The 19416-nt window shown below is 35.8% G+C and overlaps 1 protein-coding gene across 1 annotated transcript in view; it reads left to right on the plus strand.

Moving 5' to 3' along the window:
- SCAF11 (SR-related CTD-associated factor 11) overlaps positions 1 to 19416 on the plus strand; it is a 78392-nt gene that overhangs the window by 18405 nt on the left and 40571 nt on the right. The window contains exons 2-3 of the mRNA XM_011987539.1: positions 14508 to 14589; positions 16811 to 16968. Of these exons, the coding sequence (XP_011842929.1) occupies positions 14529 to 14589; positions 16811 to 16968 (219 nt within the window). The 5' untranslated portion in view covers positions 14508 to 14528. The remainder of the gene's footprint in view (positions 1 to 14507; positions 14590 to 16810; positions 16969 to 19416) is intronic.

The following is a 19416-nucleotide window of genomic DNA, read 5'->3' on the forward strand; positions in this document are numbered from 1 at the left end:
CATCAGTCTGGCAAGAGGTTTAAATTTTATTGATCTTTTCAAAGAATGAGCTTTTGGTTTCGTTGATTTTTATCTGTTTTTCTGTTTTTGATTTCATTGATTTCTGTTCCTTTATTTTCTTTCCTTCTGCCAGTTTTGTATATAGTTTGCTCCTTTTTTAGTTTAATGTGCAAGTTTAAATTACTGATTTGAGACCTTTTCTGATAGAAGAAATTTAATATTCTAGTGCTTTTGCTGCATCTCACATATTTTAAATATGGGTATGTTTGGGTTCAGGTCTATTTTCTGTTTGTTCCCTCTGTTTTTGTTCCTCTGTAAGCTCCTTCTTTGGGTTATGTAAACATTTTTTTAGTATTCCATTTTAACTGGCCAACCTGGACTGATTTGAAGGGAACTGGGTATAGTAGTTACCCCCTTTTCCATGTGGGAGCTATTCCAGGTAGATGTCTGAAACTGCAGATAGTACCAAACTCTATGTATATCATGTTTTTTCTATATGTACATACTCATGATAAAGTTTAACTTATACATTAGGTGCAGGAAAGATTAACAACATTAATGAATAATAGAACAATTATAACAATATACTACAATAAAAGTTATGTGAATGCGGGCTCTCTCAAAATATCTTACTGTATTTTACTCACCCTTCTTGAGATGAAGGTAGAGTGACAGAAGACATTGACTAATGTTTTAAGTGGTAGCTCTAAGAATTATACATACTTAACATTTTAGTCTACTTAGAATTGATATTTTACCACTTGAAGTGAAATAGAGGTCTTACCACCATGTATGTCCCTTTACCTTCCTCCCTTTATGTTGCAGTTGTCTTGTGTTAAATGTACATATATAGGCATACCTCTTTTTATTGTAGTTCAGTTTATTGTGTTTCGTAGATACTGCATATTTTACAAATTGAAGATTGTGGCAGTTCAGCATCAAGCAGGTTAGCCACCATTTTTCCAACAACTTGTGTTTATTTCATGTTTCTTTCACAGTTTGGTAATTCTCACAGTATTTCAAATATTTTTGTTTTTATTATATCTGTTGTGATCTGTGATCAGTGATCTTTGATGTTACTATTGTAATTATTTTGGGGCACCACAAAGAGCGCCCATATAAGACAGATAATTTATGTTTGCCTTTGTGCTGACTGCTCCACTGACCAGCTGTTCCCTCGTCTCTCCCCTTCTCTTTGGACCTCCCTATTTCTCCACAATATTGAAATTAGACCAAACAGCCTTATCACTGATATGAAGAAAGTTTGATTGATCTGGGTAGAAGGTCAAACCAGTCATAACATTCTATTAACTCAAAGCCTAATCCAGAGTGAGGCTCTAACACTCTTCAAGCCTATGAAATCTGAGAGGGATAAGGAAGCTGCATAAGAAAAGTTTGAAGCTAGCAGAGGTTGGTTCATGAAGTTTAAGGAAAGAAGCCATCTCCATAACATAAAAGTGCAAGGTAAAGCAGCAAGTGCTGATGCCGAAGCTGCGTCAGGTTATCCAGAAGACCTAGCCAACATCATTTATGAAAGTGGCTATACTAAACAAAAGATTTTTAATGCAGACGAACCAGCCTTCTATTGAAAGAAGACACCGTCTAGGACTCATAGGTAGAGAGGAGAAGTCAGTGCTTGACTTCAAAGCTTCCAAGGACAGGCTGACTGTCTTGTTAGGAGCCAATGCAGCTGGTGACTATAAATTTATAAACTTGTACTCATTGACCATTCTGAAAATTCCAGGACTCTTAAGAATTATGCTGAATCTATTCTGTGCTCTATAAATGGAACAACAAAGCTTGGATGATAGCACATCCTTTTACAGCATGGTTTACTGAATATTTTGAGCTCACTGTTGAGACCAAATGCTCAGATAAAAAGATTCCTTTCAACATAGTACTTACTCATTGACACCTAGCCATCCAAGAGCTCTGATGGAAATATTTAGAGATAAATGTTGTTTTCATGCCTGCTAACACAACATCCATTCTTCAACCCAGTGATCAAGAAGTAATTTTGACTGTTAAGTCTTATTCTGTTAGAAATACATTTCATAAGGCTACAGCTGCTTTAGACAGTGATTTCTTGGATGGATATGGGCAAAGTAATGGAAAGGATTCACCATTCTAGATGCCATGAAGAACATTTGTAATTCATGGAAGGAGATTAAAATATGAACAGGATTGTGAAGAAGTTGATTCCAACCCTCATGGATGACTTTTAAGGATTCGAAACTTGTGTGGAGGAACTAACTATTACAGGTGTGGTGTAAACAGCAAGAGAACTATTATAGAATTAGAAGTGGAGCCTGAAGACATGACTGAATTCCTGCAATTTTATGATTAAATATTGAATGAAGAGTTGTTTCTGGGGAATGAACAAAGAAAGTGGTTTCTTGAGATGGAATGTGTTCTTGCTGAAGACATTGTGAACATTGTTAAAATAGTATATAAACTTAGTTGAGAACACAGTGGCAGAGTTTGGGAAGATTGACTCCAATTTTGAAAGACATTCTGCTGTGGGTAAAATGCTGTCAAATAGCATCTCATACGCAGATAATTTTTTTGCTAAAGGAAGAGTCGGTCAGTGTGGCATACTTGAATGTTATCTTATTTTAAGAAATTGCCACAGCCACCCTGCCCTTCAGCAACTACCATCCTGTGATTAGTCAGCAACCATCAATATCAAAGCAAGACCCTCCACCATGCTGAAGGCTTGCTTAGATGATTATTAGCATTTTTAGCAATAAGTTATTTTTAAATCAACTATGTACAGTTTTTAGACATAATGTTGCACACTTAATAGACTACAGTGTAATATAAACCTTTATATATACTGGGAAATCAAAAATTTTGTGTGACTTGCTTTATTGCACTATTGTTTTATTACTCTGGTCTGGACCTAGACCCATGATGTCTTTGAGGTATGCCTGTATTGGAAATCTTATCAGAAAGTGTTACAGATATTTGCTTTAATGCCAAACATATTTTAAAGAATTTAAGATGAGAATAGTTAACTATGTTTACTCAGGCATTTACTGTTTCTGTTGATCTTCCATCATTCCTAACATTGTTTTTCTTGTGACACAACTTCATTTAAGAATTTTTTAGAGCTGGAAAATAATTCTTATCATTTTTCTTCCACTTTGCATAGCTTTTGTTTCACATTCATTCCTGAAGGATATTTTCACTAGATAAAGGATTTTAAGTTTACAGTTCTTTTCCATTTTAGCATTTGAAGGATGTTGTTCCCCTTTCTTCTGACTTGCATGGTTTCTGATGAGAAATCACCAGTGATTCAAATCATTAAACTCCCTCCCCCTCGTAAGTAATGCATCATTTTTTTTCTGGTTGCTTTCAAGGTTTTCCTTTGTAATTTTCAGCACTTTGACTCTGATGTGTGTCCAGGCATGGATTTCATTGGGATTATTCTGTCTGAGATTTGTGAGAACTCCTTAAATGTAGCAGTTTATGCCTTTCACCAAATTTCAGGAAGTTTCCAGCCATTATTTCTTCTTCTTCTTCTTTCTTTTTTCTTCTTTTTCTTCTTCTGTCTACTTTTTTCTTCTTTTCTGCAGTGATTTTCCTTTCCTTGCATTCTTGATGTGAATGTTGGGTTTTTGGTACTGCCTCACAGGTCCCTAAGCCTTTAATTTGTTTTTTTTCCCAATATTTTTCTCTTTGTTTTTTAGATTGGGTAATTTCTGTTGGTTTATCTTCAAGTTCACTGACTCTTTACTCTTATTTCCGTTCTACTGTTGAGTCTATCCAATGTATTTTTATTCCGTTTTCACTTTTTTTTAGTTTCCATTCGGTTGTTCTTTATATCTTCCATTTGTTTGCTGTGATCTTTTGGCTCTCCATTTGTTTCAAAAGTATTTGCTTATACTTGTTGGAATATATATACTGGCTTTACATCTTTGTCTACTTGTTAGAGAATTCATTTTAGAAAATTCACCCAGCTGTGTCATCTTGGTGTTTTCTTTTAATTGTCTTTTCCCATGAGAGTGTTATTTTTCCCAGCTGTCTCTATGCCAAGTAATTTTGGATTGTGTTCTGTATATTTTGAACATTATGTCACAAAACTTTTGTCTTTTTGTTTAAATGCTCTGGAAAATGTCGATGTTTTTGTTTTAGTTTTTTGGATTTTTTTTTTTTTAAGAGACAGGGTTTTGCTGTCACATCCAGGCTAAAGTGCATGGCATGATTGTACCTTACTGCATCCTTCAACTCCTGGGCTCAAGGGATCCTCCTGCCCCAGTCACCTGATTAGCTGGGACTACAATCACACACCACTATGCTTGGCTACTTTATTTTTTATTTTTTGTAGAGAGAGGATCTCCTTTTGTTCCCCAGACTGGTCTCAAACTACTAGCTTTAAGCAATCCTTCCATCTTGGCCTCTTAAAGTGCTGGGATTACATGCTTGAGTCACTGTGCCCAGCTAATATTTTTATTTTTACAGGCAGTTGATCCAGCTGGGTTCAGGTTGGTCACAAGTTCCAACCGGCTTTCTGTAGGTTGTATTTTTTTTTTAACTTCAGTTCTGTTTTCAAAACTTTACATTACTATTTATACTTTTTCAGTATATACTACCCAGTAGCCAGTCTGTGATGTGTGTGGAGGTTTATCTTATATTTCAGATTTCAGAGTCTGTGGTGTGCTACTTGGGTTTAAATCCACATATGTTCAGCTTGGGTGAGTTAGGAGTCCAAAAACAGCTGTTACTTTCTTGAGTTCTTTCCTGTCTGTTATATCCATGGTATTTTCTAGATCCCTGGGACACTCTTTTCTGTCTTTTGGCCAGAAAATTGGTTTTCATTTACTCCATTTCCCACAACTGTGTCTGGATCCAAGTATCAGGAAGACAGAGAGAAGTCAACAAGATTGGCCCAGAGTTTATTTGGTGAGAATGAATGGTTCCTCTCTTTCTTAAGAGTTTTAGGTTCCTGCTGCTGCCACTGTTGTACCCACTACTACCACCAGATCATTTGGGAATAGGGACATGAGGAATGGGGAACATAGAAAGGGAAAAAAAAAAAAAAAAGGAGCGGAATGGGGAACAGAGAAAGGAAAAAAAAAAGGAGCAGTTTACCCCTCTCTTTCTGAACATTAGGAGACACTCCTTCCCCGCCAACTCCCCTCCCCCTTACCCACCTCGCTTTATATTTAGAGGGATTCTCTTAGAGCTTGGTCTCTGTCGTTACCAATGCCTACTTTCTAGATTTCAGGCTTTATTAATCCCAGGCCAGGGGATTCTGGATGGGGAAAAGGTGGTAAACTTACAGACAGTTTGATGATGCATCAGATTCTGGTGTCTTCTCTAGTCCAAATGCTATTATTTACTTCTGAGTCTTCAGATAACTGCTCCATTCATTCTGTCAGTATTTTGTAGTTTCATTCAGTGAGATTAACAATGTGGGATGTGTTTATTCCATCTTACCTGGAACTGGAACTCCCTGATCTCACTTTTGATCTATTTTAGAATGTAATGCCAACTTTAATCACCTCATATTCATATTAAATACAGTTTGGGAATTATATTCAGTAATTTTTTTCAGCATATATGTGACACTGCTGCATGCAACAGTACAATTTCTGTTAAAGAGATGATGCTACATTAAATGAAGAAGGAAGCAGGAAAATTAATTTCTTTTTTTAGAACACTTTTGATGAACTTTCTAAATAAATATATTAGCTTTGAAAAACTTGTCCTATTTTCAATTCAATCTTAATTGTCTGGCTGAGGATTTCTGGCTTGCCTTTCACTTTGGAAATGTTTTATTCTTTATTCATTTTACTCTTTAAAACATGATTTGTTTCAATAATTAGGTTTTTGACCATTGTAGAGCATAGTATGAGGTGACATGCATCATTATGGATTATTTTGGCACTCACTTCCTGTTGAAAACACTGCACAGGAATTTTAGAGACGTTCTAAAACATATCCTTACTTCCTGGTTTGATATAGGAAACTGATTTTATTAAAAAACCTGTAAATGTAGGTGACTTCAGCTTTTAATTTTAATTTTCCATTTATCTGGTAAGCCACAAGATAATAGGATAATTTGTTCTTCAGTGAATGGTGCTTGGTCCTTTTCTTAATATAGGTCCACAGTGGTGGAAGTGAATATGAAAGATTCTTAGAAATTGCTTTTGTTGATCAACTGCTAACAAGCAGTCAGATCACTGATAATCTTTTTTAGAAACTGAACTAGAAAGTAATTCCGGGAACTGATATGCCCTTGGCATAAGTGTGCCCAACATAGAGACTGCTCCTACTTGCCCTTTTATTCAACTCTGTCTCTCATTTATCATATCAGTACTCTTCCATAGTAGGGTTTGTCATGGCAAGATTGTGCTTGGGAGTAGGGTTGGTAATAGTGTGATATTTCCTCATGGCCATTTATATCCCTCTTCTTTGTTTGTAACCAAAGAATCTGATTCAACCCTTTTGACAAAATATCACTAGGAGGCTGGGCATAGTGGCACATACTTATAATCCCAGCATTTTAGGAGACCAAGGTGGGAAGATTGCTTGAGGTCAGGAGTTTGAGACCAACCTGGGCAACAGAGTGAGACTCCATCTCTACAAATAAAAAAATTAGTTGAGGCCAGGCACAGTGGCTCACGCCTGTAATCCCAGCACTTTGGGAGGCCAAGGCGGGTGGATAATGAGGTCAGGAATTCAAGACCAGCCTGGCCAAGATGGGGAAATTCCATCTCTACTAAAAATACAAAAGTTAGCCAGGCATGGTGGTGGGCACCTGTAATCCCAGCTAATCAGGAGGCTGAGGCACAGAATTGCGTGAACTTGGGAGGCGGAGGGTGCAGTGAGCTGAGATGCGTCACTGCACTCCAGCCTGGGTGACAAAGTGAGACTCTGTCTAAAAAAACAAAACAAAACAAAAGTTGAGTGTGGTGGTGTGCACCTGCAGTCGTAGCTACTTGGGAGGCTGAGGCAGGAGGATTGCTTGAGCCCAGGAGTTCAAGGCTGCAGTGAGCTGTAATCATGCCACCACGCTCCAGCCTGGATGACAGAGCAAGACTGTTTCTCTTAAAACACACACACACACACACTCTCTCTCTCTCTCTCTCTCTCTCTCTCTCTCTCTCTCTCTCTCTCGTAGGAGACTTGATCAATTTAGTTGTTATTTAGTAATGTTGATTTGTTTTTTTTCAGTCTTTGCATTTGCTTTAGGGAAAACAAAGAAAGCGGCAAGCAACAGTTTTATTACTATTTCCTATTTCTCTGTTGTTTCTGACAATAAGAATAATAATGATCTTGATAACAGCCATTTGTTGAATGATGGTAGAGTTAGGATTTGAATCTAGACCTGTTGGACTCTAAAGTTTGTGGTATTAACCAGGATGTAGATATCTTTAGGTACCATGGGCTGACTTGAAGAACAGCAAGCAGGGAGAGGGTGTTTTGAAGTGAACTGGAAGGGAAAGGAGCTTTGTTTTGTAATAGCAGAAAGAAACACACTTTGGAAGAAAAAAGAAGGAAAGAAGGGTAGTAATTTGAAACCAAACCAGACTAGGCTAAAGAATAGTTTACATTATTAGGAACCCCTGACTACTTCTGATTCCCTGAGGCTAGAGGTGCCCAGCAGCTGTTCAAATGGAATGTACATTCTTAGCATCCCAAATATAACTTAAAACAGGTTTTTAACAGCTGTGCTCTACAGTAGCAGTGCAGCTATTAAATATATTTTTAAATAGCTGTACAGTAGCACATTGGCTATTTAATAAAACTTCACAAAAATTTAAAATTTAGTTTCTCACATGCACCGTACATACTTGAAGTGCTTGATAGAAGAATTCCCTGTTGGGCAGCACTGTTCTAAAGAACTGAAATGTGTTAATACACCACCATTATTTGTTTTTTTTTTGAGGGCGGGGCAGGTTTCTTTGAGATGGAGTCTCGCTGTGTCGCCCAGGCTGGAGTGCAGTGGCGTGATCTTGGCTCACTGCAACCTCCACCTCCTGGGTTCAAGTGATTCTTCTGCCTCAGCCTGTAGTTGGGATTACACCATACCCGGCTAACTTTTTGTATTTTTGGTAGAGATGGTGTTTCACCATGTTGGTCAGGCGAGTCTTGAACTCCTGACTTCAAGTGATCCACCTGCCTCAGCCTCCCAAAGTGCTGGGACTACAGGTGTGAGCCACTGTGCCCTGCCTCACTACCATTATTTGAATGCAGTGTAGTGGCTGGACTAGGACTCTCATTTCCATGTATACTACTGTGTGAAAATGAGTTTTGAGTTCCTAAAAACTGATTTGTTTCAGTGCTTTTTTTTTTTAATTTCAAATTTAAAAAAATTTCTTATATGATAAATAAAATTCAAAACTTAGACCATTTGGCCGGGCGCGGTGGCTCACGCCTGTAATGCCAGCACTTTGGGAGGCCGAGGCGGGCGGATCACAAGGTCAGGAGATCGAGACCATCCTGGCTAACACGGTGAAACCCCGTCTCTACTAAAAATACAAAAAAATTAGCCGGGCGCGGTGGCGGGCGCCTGTAGTCCCAGCGACTCAGGAGGCTGAGGCAGGAGAATGGCATGATCCCGGGAGGCGGAGCTTGCAGTGAGCTGAGATCGCGCCACTGCACTCCAGCCAGGGGGACAGAGTGAGACTCCGTCTCAAAAAAAAAAAAAAAAAAAAAAAAAAACTTAGACCATTCTTCCCTAATTATTATATGAACATATTTGGAGTATCACTTTCAGTATCTAGCAGAAACAATATGTTATGAAATGGAAAAGAGCAACTGGAAGACAGAAGTATGTTAGATCATTATATTAGGGGTAACAGACTAAAAAGATATTTTAGCTTGGAAAGATAAAGCCTAGGAAGAAACATTAAAGATTGACATTTGTAAATTAAAATAATCGGAAAAGGAAAGTTTACCGAAAATCTAGAATTAACATCCATTTAGTAAATTTAGAACCATTAAAAGAAAATACAGTTTGACTTATAGATAATTAACTTACAGAACTTAGTAGAACTAATAAGTAGTATAGGTAGAAAATAACTTATGATTATAGAGCCATAAATAGTTAATAACACAAAGTTGGGATGTATCTAACTTTTCAGGTAACTACACGGAAGGGTAGTGCTACCTAACCACATCTTACCTCTTAGGTCTGTTGACCACAAATTACTGGCTAGGACCATGACTCTGTGTGGTATTACTGTGTTCCTGTTACGGGATATTCAAAGCAAAGCTTTTATTCAAAAATATGTGTGGATCCTTAGATTGAAAACTTGAGTCCAAGCAGATAGAAAAGATAAACGGGACAAGTTGCAAGTTTATAAGTTGTTGAACTGAGACTTAGGACTTTTATCTAGCAAAATGCTAAGTTCCTGTCATTTTAAATGACTAAATTAGTAACATGGCGTAATCATTTTCAGGTATAAAAACAGTTAATACAGGACATGTTAACGAAAAAAGCATGCAACTTCTAAAACTTTGGAATGCTTTAACAGTTTTGAAAGCAGATTTCTTTCTTTTTGAGATGGAGCCTCACTCTGTTGCCCAGGCTGGAGTGCAGTGGCACGATCTCGATTCACTGTAACCTCTGCCTCCTGGGTTCAGGCAATTCTCCTGCCTTGGCCTCCCGAGCAGCTGGGATTATAGGTGCCTGACACTACCCCTGGCTAATTTTTGTATTTTCAGTAGAGACAAGATTTTGCCATGTTGGCCAGGCTGGTCTCAAACTTCTAATCTCAGACGCTCCTCCTGCCTTGGCCTCCCAAAGTGCTGGGATTACAGGTGTGAGCCACTGTACCTGGCCATTAAAGCAGATTTCTAACAAAGGCAGTCTGTAACTTTATTGAGGTTTCTCAATGTCTCTTGTATATTTCACTATATGGGTCTTAAAATAGAGAAGACAGTGCTTACTATAAAATACTAATTATAGGTTTGTGTGTGTGTGTGTGTGTGTGTGTGTGTGTGTGTGTGTTTTTTAACAGGGTCTTGCTGTGTTGCCCAGGCTGGTCTTGAACTTCTTGGGCTCAAGTGATCCTCCCACCTCAGCCTGCTAAGTAGCTAGGATTACAAGCATACACAACACACCCCAGTTTAAAATATAAATTATAAATTACATATGAGGTTAGAATGCCAAAGGAGGAAATGTGAAAATAGCATAGGTTAGACTATTAAATAGGACAAATAAATCATTGAGTTACGTAAAGGGATAGTATATTACATCTGAACATCTCTTAGGTTTTTAAAATATTGTTAACTTTCAAATGACATTTTATCACATTGTAATTAACTCCAACCTTAATTTTTTTAAATTCTCAGATATTTAGGATAATGAAGGAGATAGTATAGTGTGAATTGCCCCAAATAAAAAATTATACTTAATATACAGCAGTGCAATATAACTCTAAAAGCAACTAAATTGGGAAGTTGTCTAGTGCAGTGCTTCTCAGACTTTAATGCACATGTGAATTATGTAGAGATCTTGACAGAATGCAGATTTTGATTCACTTGGTATGGATGGTACCTGAGATATCCTGCATTTGTAACAAGTTCCTAGGTGGTACTGATGCTGCCTTTCTGCATGAATAGCAAGGAGATTAACCTGTAACTCTGAATTTTTAAAAAAGCTTTTCTTGATGCATAATAGATATATCATTTTTCTTGATACATAATAGGTGTATCAAAATGCATGTACATATTTTGGGGGTACATATATAATACTTTGATACATTCATATAAGATATGATCAAACCAAGGTAATTGGGATATCCATCACCTTAAACATTTTTCTTTATGCTGGGAATATTCAAATTCTCCTTTTCTAGCTGGTTTTGAAATATACAGTAGATTAATTATAGTCACCCTATAGACCTTACTCTGGGTCTCATTTCTTCTGTCTTAACTGTATTTTTGTATTAATCAACCTCATTTTATCCCCTGGCCCCCAGCCTCTTGTAATCACCAGTTTACTCTCTGTTCTCATGAGATCCACTTTTTTAGCTCCCACATATGAGTGAGACCATACGATATTTCTCTCTCTGTGCCTGCCTTATTTCACTTTACATAATGACCTCCAGTTTCATTCATGTTGTTGCGAATGATAGAATTTATTCCTTTTTGTGGCCAAATAATGTTCCCTTGTGTATATATACCACATTTTCTTTATTCATCCATTGATAGACATTTGGATTGATTTCATATTTTGATTGTTGTGAATAGTGCTGCAATAAATATGGGATTGCAGATAACTCTTCATTATATTGATTTCCTTTCTTTTGGATATATACCCAATAGTGGAATTGCTGGATTATATGGCAGTTCTATTTTAGGTTTGTTTTTGTTTTTGAGGTGGGGTCTTGTTCTGTTGCCTGGACTGGTCTTGAGCAACTTGGCTCAAATTGTCCTCCCACTTCAGCTTCCTGGGTAACGGATTATAGGTGCACACCTATAAGCACCTGGCTTATTTTTAGTTTTTTTGAGGAGCCATACTAATTTCATATCTAAATTTTTAAAATAATAATCTTCTGTTCAATCAGCTGTATCATTTGAGCTGCTTAGATCAAAATACTTTGGAGTTATCCTGGATCCTTGCCCTCTAACAAATATTCCACATTGAATTTACCAGCAAATCCTGATGGCTGTATTTTCAAAACATCTGACATCTGAGTACATTTCATCACCTTTGCTACCACTATGGTATGAGCCACATCTATCTGTCTCCTAGATTATTGCAGTAGTCTCCTTGCTGGCCTCTGCTTTTTCCCTTGCTTCCTCTGTTCAGAAACCGCTAGTCACTCATGTCACTCAGAGAAGCCAGTCTTACCTTAGCCTAGAAGGTGCTCCATGATCTTATATTACCTCTCTGTCCTCATTTACTACTTTTCTTCTTTCACTGTATTCTAGTCATTCATCTCTTGTTGTTCCTTGAACATACCAGACGTGCCTTAGGACTTTCATATTGGCTATTCTCTGCCAAGAAAGCTTAACCTGGAAGCACTGGATGATATTCACATACCTGTCTCCCTTACTGCTTTTTGATTGCCGGTTCAAATGTCCCTTTATCACAGAAGCTTTCCCTGAGTATTCTGTATGAAACAACAGCTTCCTCTGTTTTTATTCCTTAATAGCCACACTGTTTTTAATTTTTCTCAATAGCACTTCTCAACATCTAACATATTAGATATTTTACTTATTATTTTGTTTATTTTGTCTTCACCACTAGAGCATAAAGGTAGAGATTTCTGCCTTGTTCAGTACTAAGAGAATTGACTAGTATACCTATAGTATTCTATAAATCTTGGAGCTAAAAAAAGAAAAAAAAAATCCCACAAAAGGTCATTGGGCCTTTGCTTGAATACTTTCATTGATAGATTATTCTACCTCCCTTCAGAACAGTTCATTTTATTTGAAGATAATTGCTAATGTTCTTCTTAAGCTTTCTGTTCTTCCAAACTAAACATTCTTACTAGTTTACCTTTCTGCATGTGATAGGGTTTCCAGGGCTGTCACCATTTTAGTCATCTTCCCTGTACATTTATCATTATGTTGTTTGTCCTTAAATACCAGAACTAAAACAAGTGAGTTTGCACCAGAACTAAAACAAATGTTGCACACGTAGGCTAAGAGTGGGAAATATTCCTCATCCAACTTTTATTGTCAGATTGATTGGATTGAAAAAATTTTTTAGATTCTAATGCTCACTCATTTTGAGGTTATATTTAATCTGCCACAACCTTTAAATCATTCTTACATATGCTACTAAGTTTCTTCTGCTTTTACAGTTGGTTTTTGAACTATAAGTGTGGGACTTTGTATTTCTCCTTATTTAACCAAATAGGGAATTTTCCTGGGCAGTTCATACCTTTAATGTAGAAACTACCATATGTAAATTATTTTAGAAACTAATAGAAAAATCAATTCACATACATATAGGAGAATCACAACTGATGAAATCAGGGATTTCTTGTGCCTAGATATAAATGCATATTTGGACATTTCATTGCAATTATGTCTTTCATCAGTTCAGGAAGGAATAGTAAGAGTTGATTTAAGTCTAGATGCAGTGGGTCATGCCTGTAATTCCAGCACTTTGGGAGGTGGAGGCAAGAGGATCGCTTGAGCCGAGGGGTTGGAGACCAGCCTGGGCAACATAGCAAGACCCCATCTTTTAGGAAAAAAGAGTTTATTAAAAAAAATGTTACTGTATAAATTTCTTCCCTTTGACTGCCAAATTAACATCCTTTCCCACTTTCTCATTTTTACCTCTTTATAAGCACCATTTTCCTAGTCTTTTAGGTCCAGATATTGTCTCCTTCACTGTATTTGCTCACCAAATCTCAGAAATTCTTCAGCCCTTTAATTTCGTGCTTTTCAAATTTACTTCACAGACAATTACTTTAACTATGCAAATCTCTCTGCTTATAATCTCTTTCCATTGTAATCCAATCCATACTTGGCTGGCATATCAATCTTTTTTTAAAAAAATCCACTTGTATCACTTTTATCTTGTCACTCTTCTTCAGAGAATCTGTAGGATTGAATCTGAGGTTCTCAGTCATTAGTGATCCATCTATAATCTAGCCACACTTGATTTACATTGCTCTGCTTATTTCTTTTTTATTACCTCTCACTGTGATTTTCAGATAAAATTCATGGCTTACATGCCAACCCCCTCCTCAACAGAGACACACACATACACACACACAACTGTTTCCTTGGTAGATACCACACACACACAAACACACACACACACTTTCTCTCACCCTCACCCACTCTTTTCTCCCACCCACTCAATTGTGAGATTGGCCTAGCTAAATGCTACTTTATTTCTCCATACTGTGTTGCTCCTTGAATGCCTGAAGTTCCTCAACACATACAACCTATCACATTCTCTGAAAACTCCATTCCAAATTGATCTCTGTTCCTTAAGCTTCAATTGCATTTATGTCTGTGCCACAAAATGTATCATTTAGGCTTTGTTGCTTAATAGTTATATAAGGCTTTTCCTTTCCTTTTTTTTTTTTTTTTTTTTTTGAGACAGAGTCTTGCTCTGTCGCCCAGACTGGAGTGCAGTGGCGCAATCTTGGCTCACTGTAAGCTTTGCCTCCTGGGTTCGTGCCATTCTCCTGCCTCAGCCTCCTGAGCAGCTGAGACCTCCCGGGCAGCTGCCTGCCACCATGCCCGGCTAATTTTTTGTGTTTTTAGTAGAGACGGGGTTTCACCGTGTTAGCCAGGCTGGTCTCAGTCTCCTGACCTTGTGATCCGCCCGCCTCGGCCTCCCAAAGTGCTGGGATTACAGGCATGAGCCGCCGTGCATGGCCAAGGCTTTTCATTTCAATAAGACTGTGCATTTGGATAGCAAGGAGTATAAAGAGTACTGGATTATCCACAAACTGTTTGGCTTGGCTCGTACTGTGTTCTTTTATGTGTAAAATAATTTCTTACAGTTTAGGATTTTTTTTTTTAATTGATACTATTGAAAGAAGGCAAACATAAAAATTATCTGATTTATCTTATAGGAAACCCTTTTCCAAAGAGAAATGAAGAAGAAAACTGTATATACCCTAAATATGGGAGATAAGAAGTATGAAGACATGGAAGGTAACTTTTCATTTTTACAGAGTTTGTTGAAAGCAAAACAGTTGTTTCCAAACTGTTCACTTGAATACATTTCAAAATACACAGGAGTTTTTTGTTGTTGTTGTTCTTAAATTCCAAAATAAGCTAAGTATACATGTTTTTTTCTTCCCATATCTTATTTTCAATTGATCAAGTTTTTTGATTTGTTACTTCTTTCTTAAAGCTTTACTCTCTACTGGTTTAGGAATTACTGTTTTTGTTTTTGTCCTTGTCTTTTTAAAAAAGAAAAAAGTTAGCTTTAATACTGTCCTCTGCTTGTAAAGCTAATTTAATTTTCACTACCAACAGAAGAACCCAAGAATGCTTTAACTCTGATCATCCTAATCTCAATTTATAGGTTATAGTTCCATTATTTGAGTTCTTTTATTTCAGACACCACCAGTTAGATGATTTTTTATGCTATGTTTGCTTGAGTTTATTTCCTCTTTATTTCTTTTCTTTCTGAAAATAAATCTGCGAAGTTTCAGTAGTCAAGGTCTATTGGTGGTAAACTCTTTAAGTTTTTGTATCTATTTTATCCACTTAAAACTATTCAAAGATAGTTTTACTGGGTATATAATTCTGGAATGATAGTTTTTTTTCTCTTAGCACTTTGAAGATATTATTTAATCTTTTTTTTTCCTTGCTGTCTGGAAATTTCTTCGCAGTCTAATTATCATACTTTTTCGTAGGTGATCTTTTCCCATTTTCTGCTTTTAAGGTCTTGGTTTCGTCTTTGATATTTTACAGTTTTATTCCATTGTTTCTAGGCATGAATTGTTTTTATGTGTTTTAACAGTATACATTGTGTTTCCTTTGTCTGTTGGTTCATGTTTTTAATCATTTCCCAACCATTACCTCTTTACTGCCTTTCCTTTATTCTCTTTTGGATTTCAATTAGTATGGTAGACCTTTCTGTAACCTCATTTCTTAACCTCTGTTTCACAGGCTATGTCTTATATTTCCTTTTCTGTCTGCTAGAGTCTAGTTAGTTTCCTCAGATTTGTCTTCTAATTCACAAGTATTTTTCTTGGATCTAATCTGCTGATTGTCCATTTTATGTGATATTTGAAACTTCTGATATTTGAAGTTAGTGAATTTCTAAATGTGTTTCCTGCTGCTTCTCATGCAAGACAGCTTATTTTCTTAGGTTTGGTAATGTTTGATTAGGAGCTCACATTTGATAAATTAAATCTATAAGGGCCTAATTTAGGTATTCTTTCCTGTAGAGGATTTGTATCTGTTTCTTCCCAGGTCCATGCTGGGCCCTCTTTAGCCCCATTTAAGAGTCTTGGCTTGACATTGGAGTCTATCAGGATTAGTTTTCCTTCCTGGAGTGGTTCTAAGGCTTAGTCTCCAGATCTAAACACTAGTTTGGACAATTGTGCTCAGGACAATTCCAACTTTGCTTGATGTTTACTGTTCACATTTCAGCTGACCATTCCTTTATTTTTTGTTTTATTTTTATCTTCAATTTCAGAGTATCTTTTATTTTCTTATGAGCCAGTGATGCATACTTTTGTATGAGTTGGTTACATTACTGGTGGGAGTTTAAAGTAGTACAAATCCTAAGGACAATAATTTGGCAATACCTATTCATAATACAAATGTATACAGACATTACTCTAGCAGTTCCATTTTTAGGAACTTACGCTACAGATACACTTTTAAAAATGTGAAATAACTAAATTTTTATTGCAACATTGTTTGTCATAGCCAAAAGTTGAAAACAAGTGAATGTCCATCAGTAGATTTGAATGAAGGAAAAAGCAGACTGGTGTGTATAGTATTCTTGCATTTGTGTAAAGGAAGGAATATGGAAGAGTTTGCATTAGCATTTGTTTTTCTGTACATTAAAAATTCTTAGGAAGAACACAAAAGAAATTTAACAGTTGTTATTTATTGGATTAGTTGTTAGTAGATGAGGATAAATTTGAATGAGAAATTTGCTCTTAAATTTTTGAACTGTGTGAATATTACTCACTTTAAATTTAATTAATGAAAAGTTTGTTTCACTCCCCTGTTAAAAAAAATATACAAGAAAATGTTGGGCTCAAGCAGTATGTTTATTCTAATTTATTTAAGATCTATTTGCTTTATAGTAGGAGGGCCCTTAAGAGTATCTAATCCACTATACTCCTAGAAATGCAAGATTTTTGGTCTGGAGAACTTGAAAGCACATATGGCTGTTTTACCTTAACAGGTGAAGAAAACGGAGATAATACTGTTCCCACTGGTCTGTTGTACAGTGAGGCTGACAGATGCCCAATATGTCTTAATTGTCTATTAGAAAAGGAAGTTGGTTTTCCAGAAAGCTGTAATCATGTCTTCTGTATGACTTGTATTCTTAAATGGGCAGAGGTAAGTCTGACTTATTAATGTATTTTAATTTCCTAGCATGATTGTATTTCACCTAAAAAGTTGATACTGCCTTTCATAAATTATTTCACAGTAATGTATTTTCTTCCTACTTTGGACAAATTTCCTTTTATTATTCAAATTCTGTCAGTCATTTTCTTCTAATTTTCTTTTATCAGCTTTTTACTTTGCAAATAACATTTTAAATGCATATTCTTTTTTAAAAAGTTAATAACCTTACAGGAAGAACAGATCAAACCATTTTTTTTCTGGTAGAAATGCAGTAATTAATTTTTCAGTGTACTATACTCTGTACTTAATAGGATAATATCTGTTTATCACTAATAACACCTTCTGTCTGCTTTTTGTTTTGTATTTTTCAGGGACTTTTCACATAGGTTATTTGATTTCTTCTTTATATCAGCCTTGTGGAATAACCAGAGCAGATACGATAGTGTCCTTCCATTTTACAGATGAGGAAACTTGGATTTTATGTTCTATGACTTGGTCAAGATCTCATAGTTTAAGAGGCAGAAGTGAATTTAGAACTGATTTTCTAATTCCTGTTTTTAATTTAGTATGGACTAATTTCAGATAGAGATATTACCGTCATAGACGGCAAATAAGAAACAAGACATTCGTGACTTTTACTGTATTATGTTGACTCAATTTGGGCCAAATACTTTGAAGTAAATATTAATTTAATATAAGCCTTATTATGAAATGTTAAGTACAAAATTATTGTTCATATTAATCATGCTATATTTTCTGAGTTAATATTTGTCTGTAAAAATTAGTAAAGAAGATAATATCTTAAAAATATTTTAACATTAGCTGCATTCAAATTGTTAATGTTCTTAAATATGTTGGAATTAATTGCATATTACATAATTGGGGTTTTCAAAGCGCTATATTTTGCTTAAATTTTCATTAATAGTGTAGAAAGGAGAATATAACTGTATAGTGACTCTGGCTGAGTTCTCAGAAGAGGGAAGAGAAGATTTATTATACAAATTGAATTAATAATAGTATACATAGAAACTATTTTAATTTAGTAAAACCTAAATTGATCTTTAGCAAGAAGTGACACTAAGGATAGGTGAAAATGTATTTTGGGGAAAAGTATTTTGAGTTTTGCTGAATTCATATGGTTGGTAAAAATCTCTCTGTTTGTAGGATCACTGTTTAATGAAATAATGCATATTTTTTTTTCTGCCACCCAAATAAAGATTTTTATCTGTGTTGAATTTAGTGCACATGGTTGCTTTGTGGTTAATTTTTTTTTAGAGATTTTGCTTCGGGTAAAGAAATAATATTGCTGGATGAGTGGAAGGTTTCAATACAGTGCTTTTTATAAGATTGTATTTGGTGACCACATAATTGTGAACTTCAGCAACTTAATCTGAGTATATGTTTTTCTCTAAGAAAATTATAATGTATATGTAATAAGTAGATAATTGTTCTCCATCCTTTCTTGCAACTTCAAGTGCACCTTTCACACAACTTTTACCCTGATGTGCATGTTCCAGGTTTCTTTAGGGTATGTATCTAGAGGTGGAATTACGGGTTGTAGATGATGCACATCCTCAACTCTACTAGGTACTGGCAAACTTGTCTATATTTTTAACTCTTGTTGAATATTTTTAAATTGAAAATACTGGATAGCATACATGGTATGGCAGCCAACACCTTTCCCGCATGTAATATTTTTCAAATTTTCAAAAGAAAGTGCTTATCTTTATACTGCTATCATAAACTGTAATGCCGGGTAGGCAGGGAGGAGTTGTGATAGTGTTTAAACAAAGGTAATTAACCTTTAAAGGGGAGAATAAACAGAACATTCTGAATTATTTCATTGTCCCTGATGGGGATAGCAGTCATCAGTTAAATAAACCTTTCAGTTGAGCAATAACAAGAGAACAATCTATTAATAAATTTCTTATTATAAATTATAAGTGAATGCTGGCTAAAAAAAATCATGTAGACTAAGTTTTCAGTTTGAATCTTTTATTGCTGTAATAAAAATAGGTATGGCTTGAAGTATGTAAGTGCTTTCACAAATAGAATCAGATTTCAAATTCAGGAATATATTCCTTTTTTTCATCATTATAAATTAAGTTCCATCCTCTCATTTCCGTCAATCTCCTTCCATCTTGAAAGCAAAGTTTACAGTTTACTTTGGATTTCAGGATCAGGAATAAGTGTCTTCAGTCTTCTAACAGGCCATGCCTTATGCCTAGGCTTTCATACACATTCTAACATTTCATTTCATTTAATTCACTATGTTAATATTTGTTTGCTATACAAGACAAGGATTCTAAACTTACGATTTTTAAGTGCCTCAAGGGATAGCCTGAAGTTAAAATATTTTTTAAAAATTGCTCTGTGGTTTACAATTTTACGAATGTTCACTTTTTTTTTTTTTTTTTTTTTGAGACAGAGTCTCACTCT

The sequence above is a fragment of the Mandrillus leucophaeus genome, unplaced genomic scaffold (assembly GCF_000951045.1).
Source record: "Mandrillus leucophaeus isolate KB7577 unplaced genomic scaffold, Mleu.le_1.0 Scaffold1089, whole genome shotgun sequence".
Classification (NCBI taxonomy): domain Eukaryota; kingdom Metazoa; phylum Chordata; class Mammalia; order Primates; family Cercopithecidae; genus Mandrillus; species Mandrillus leucophaeus.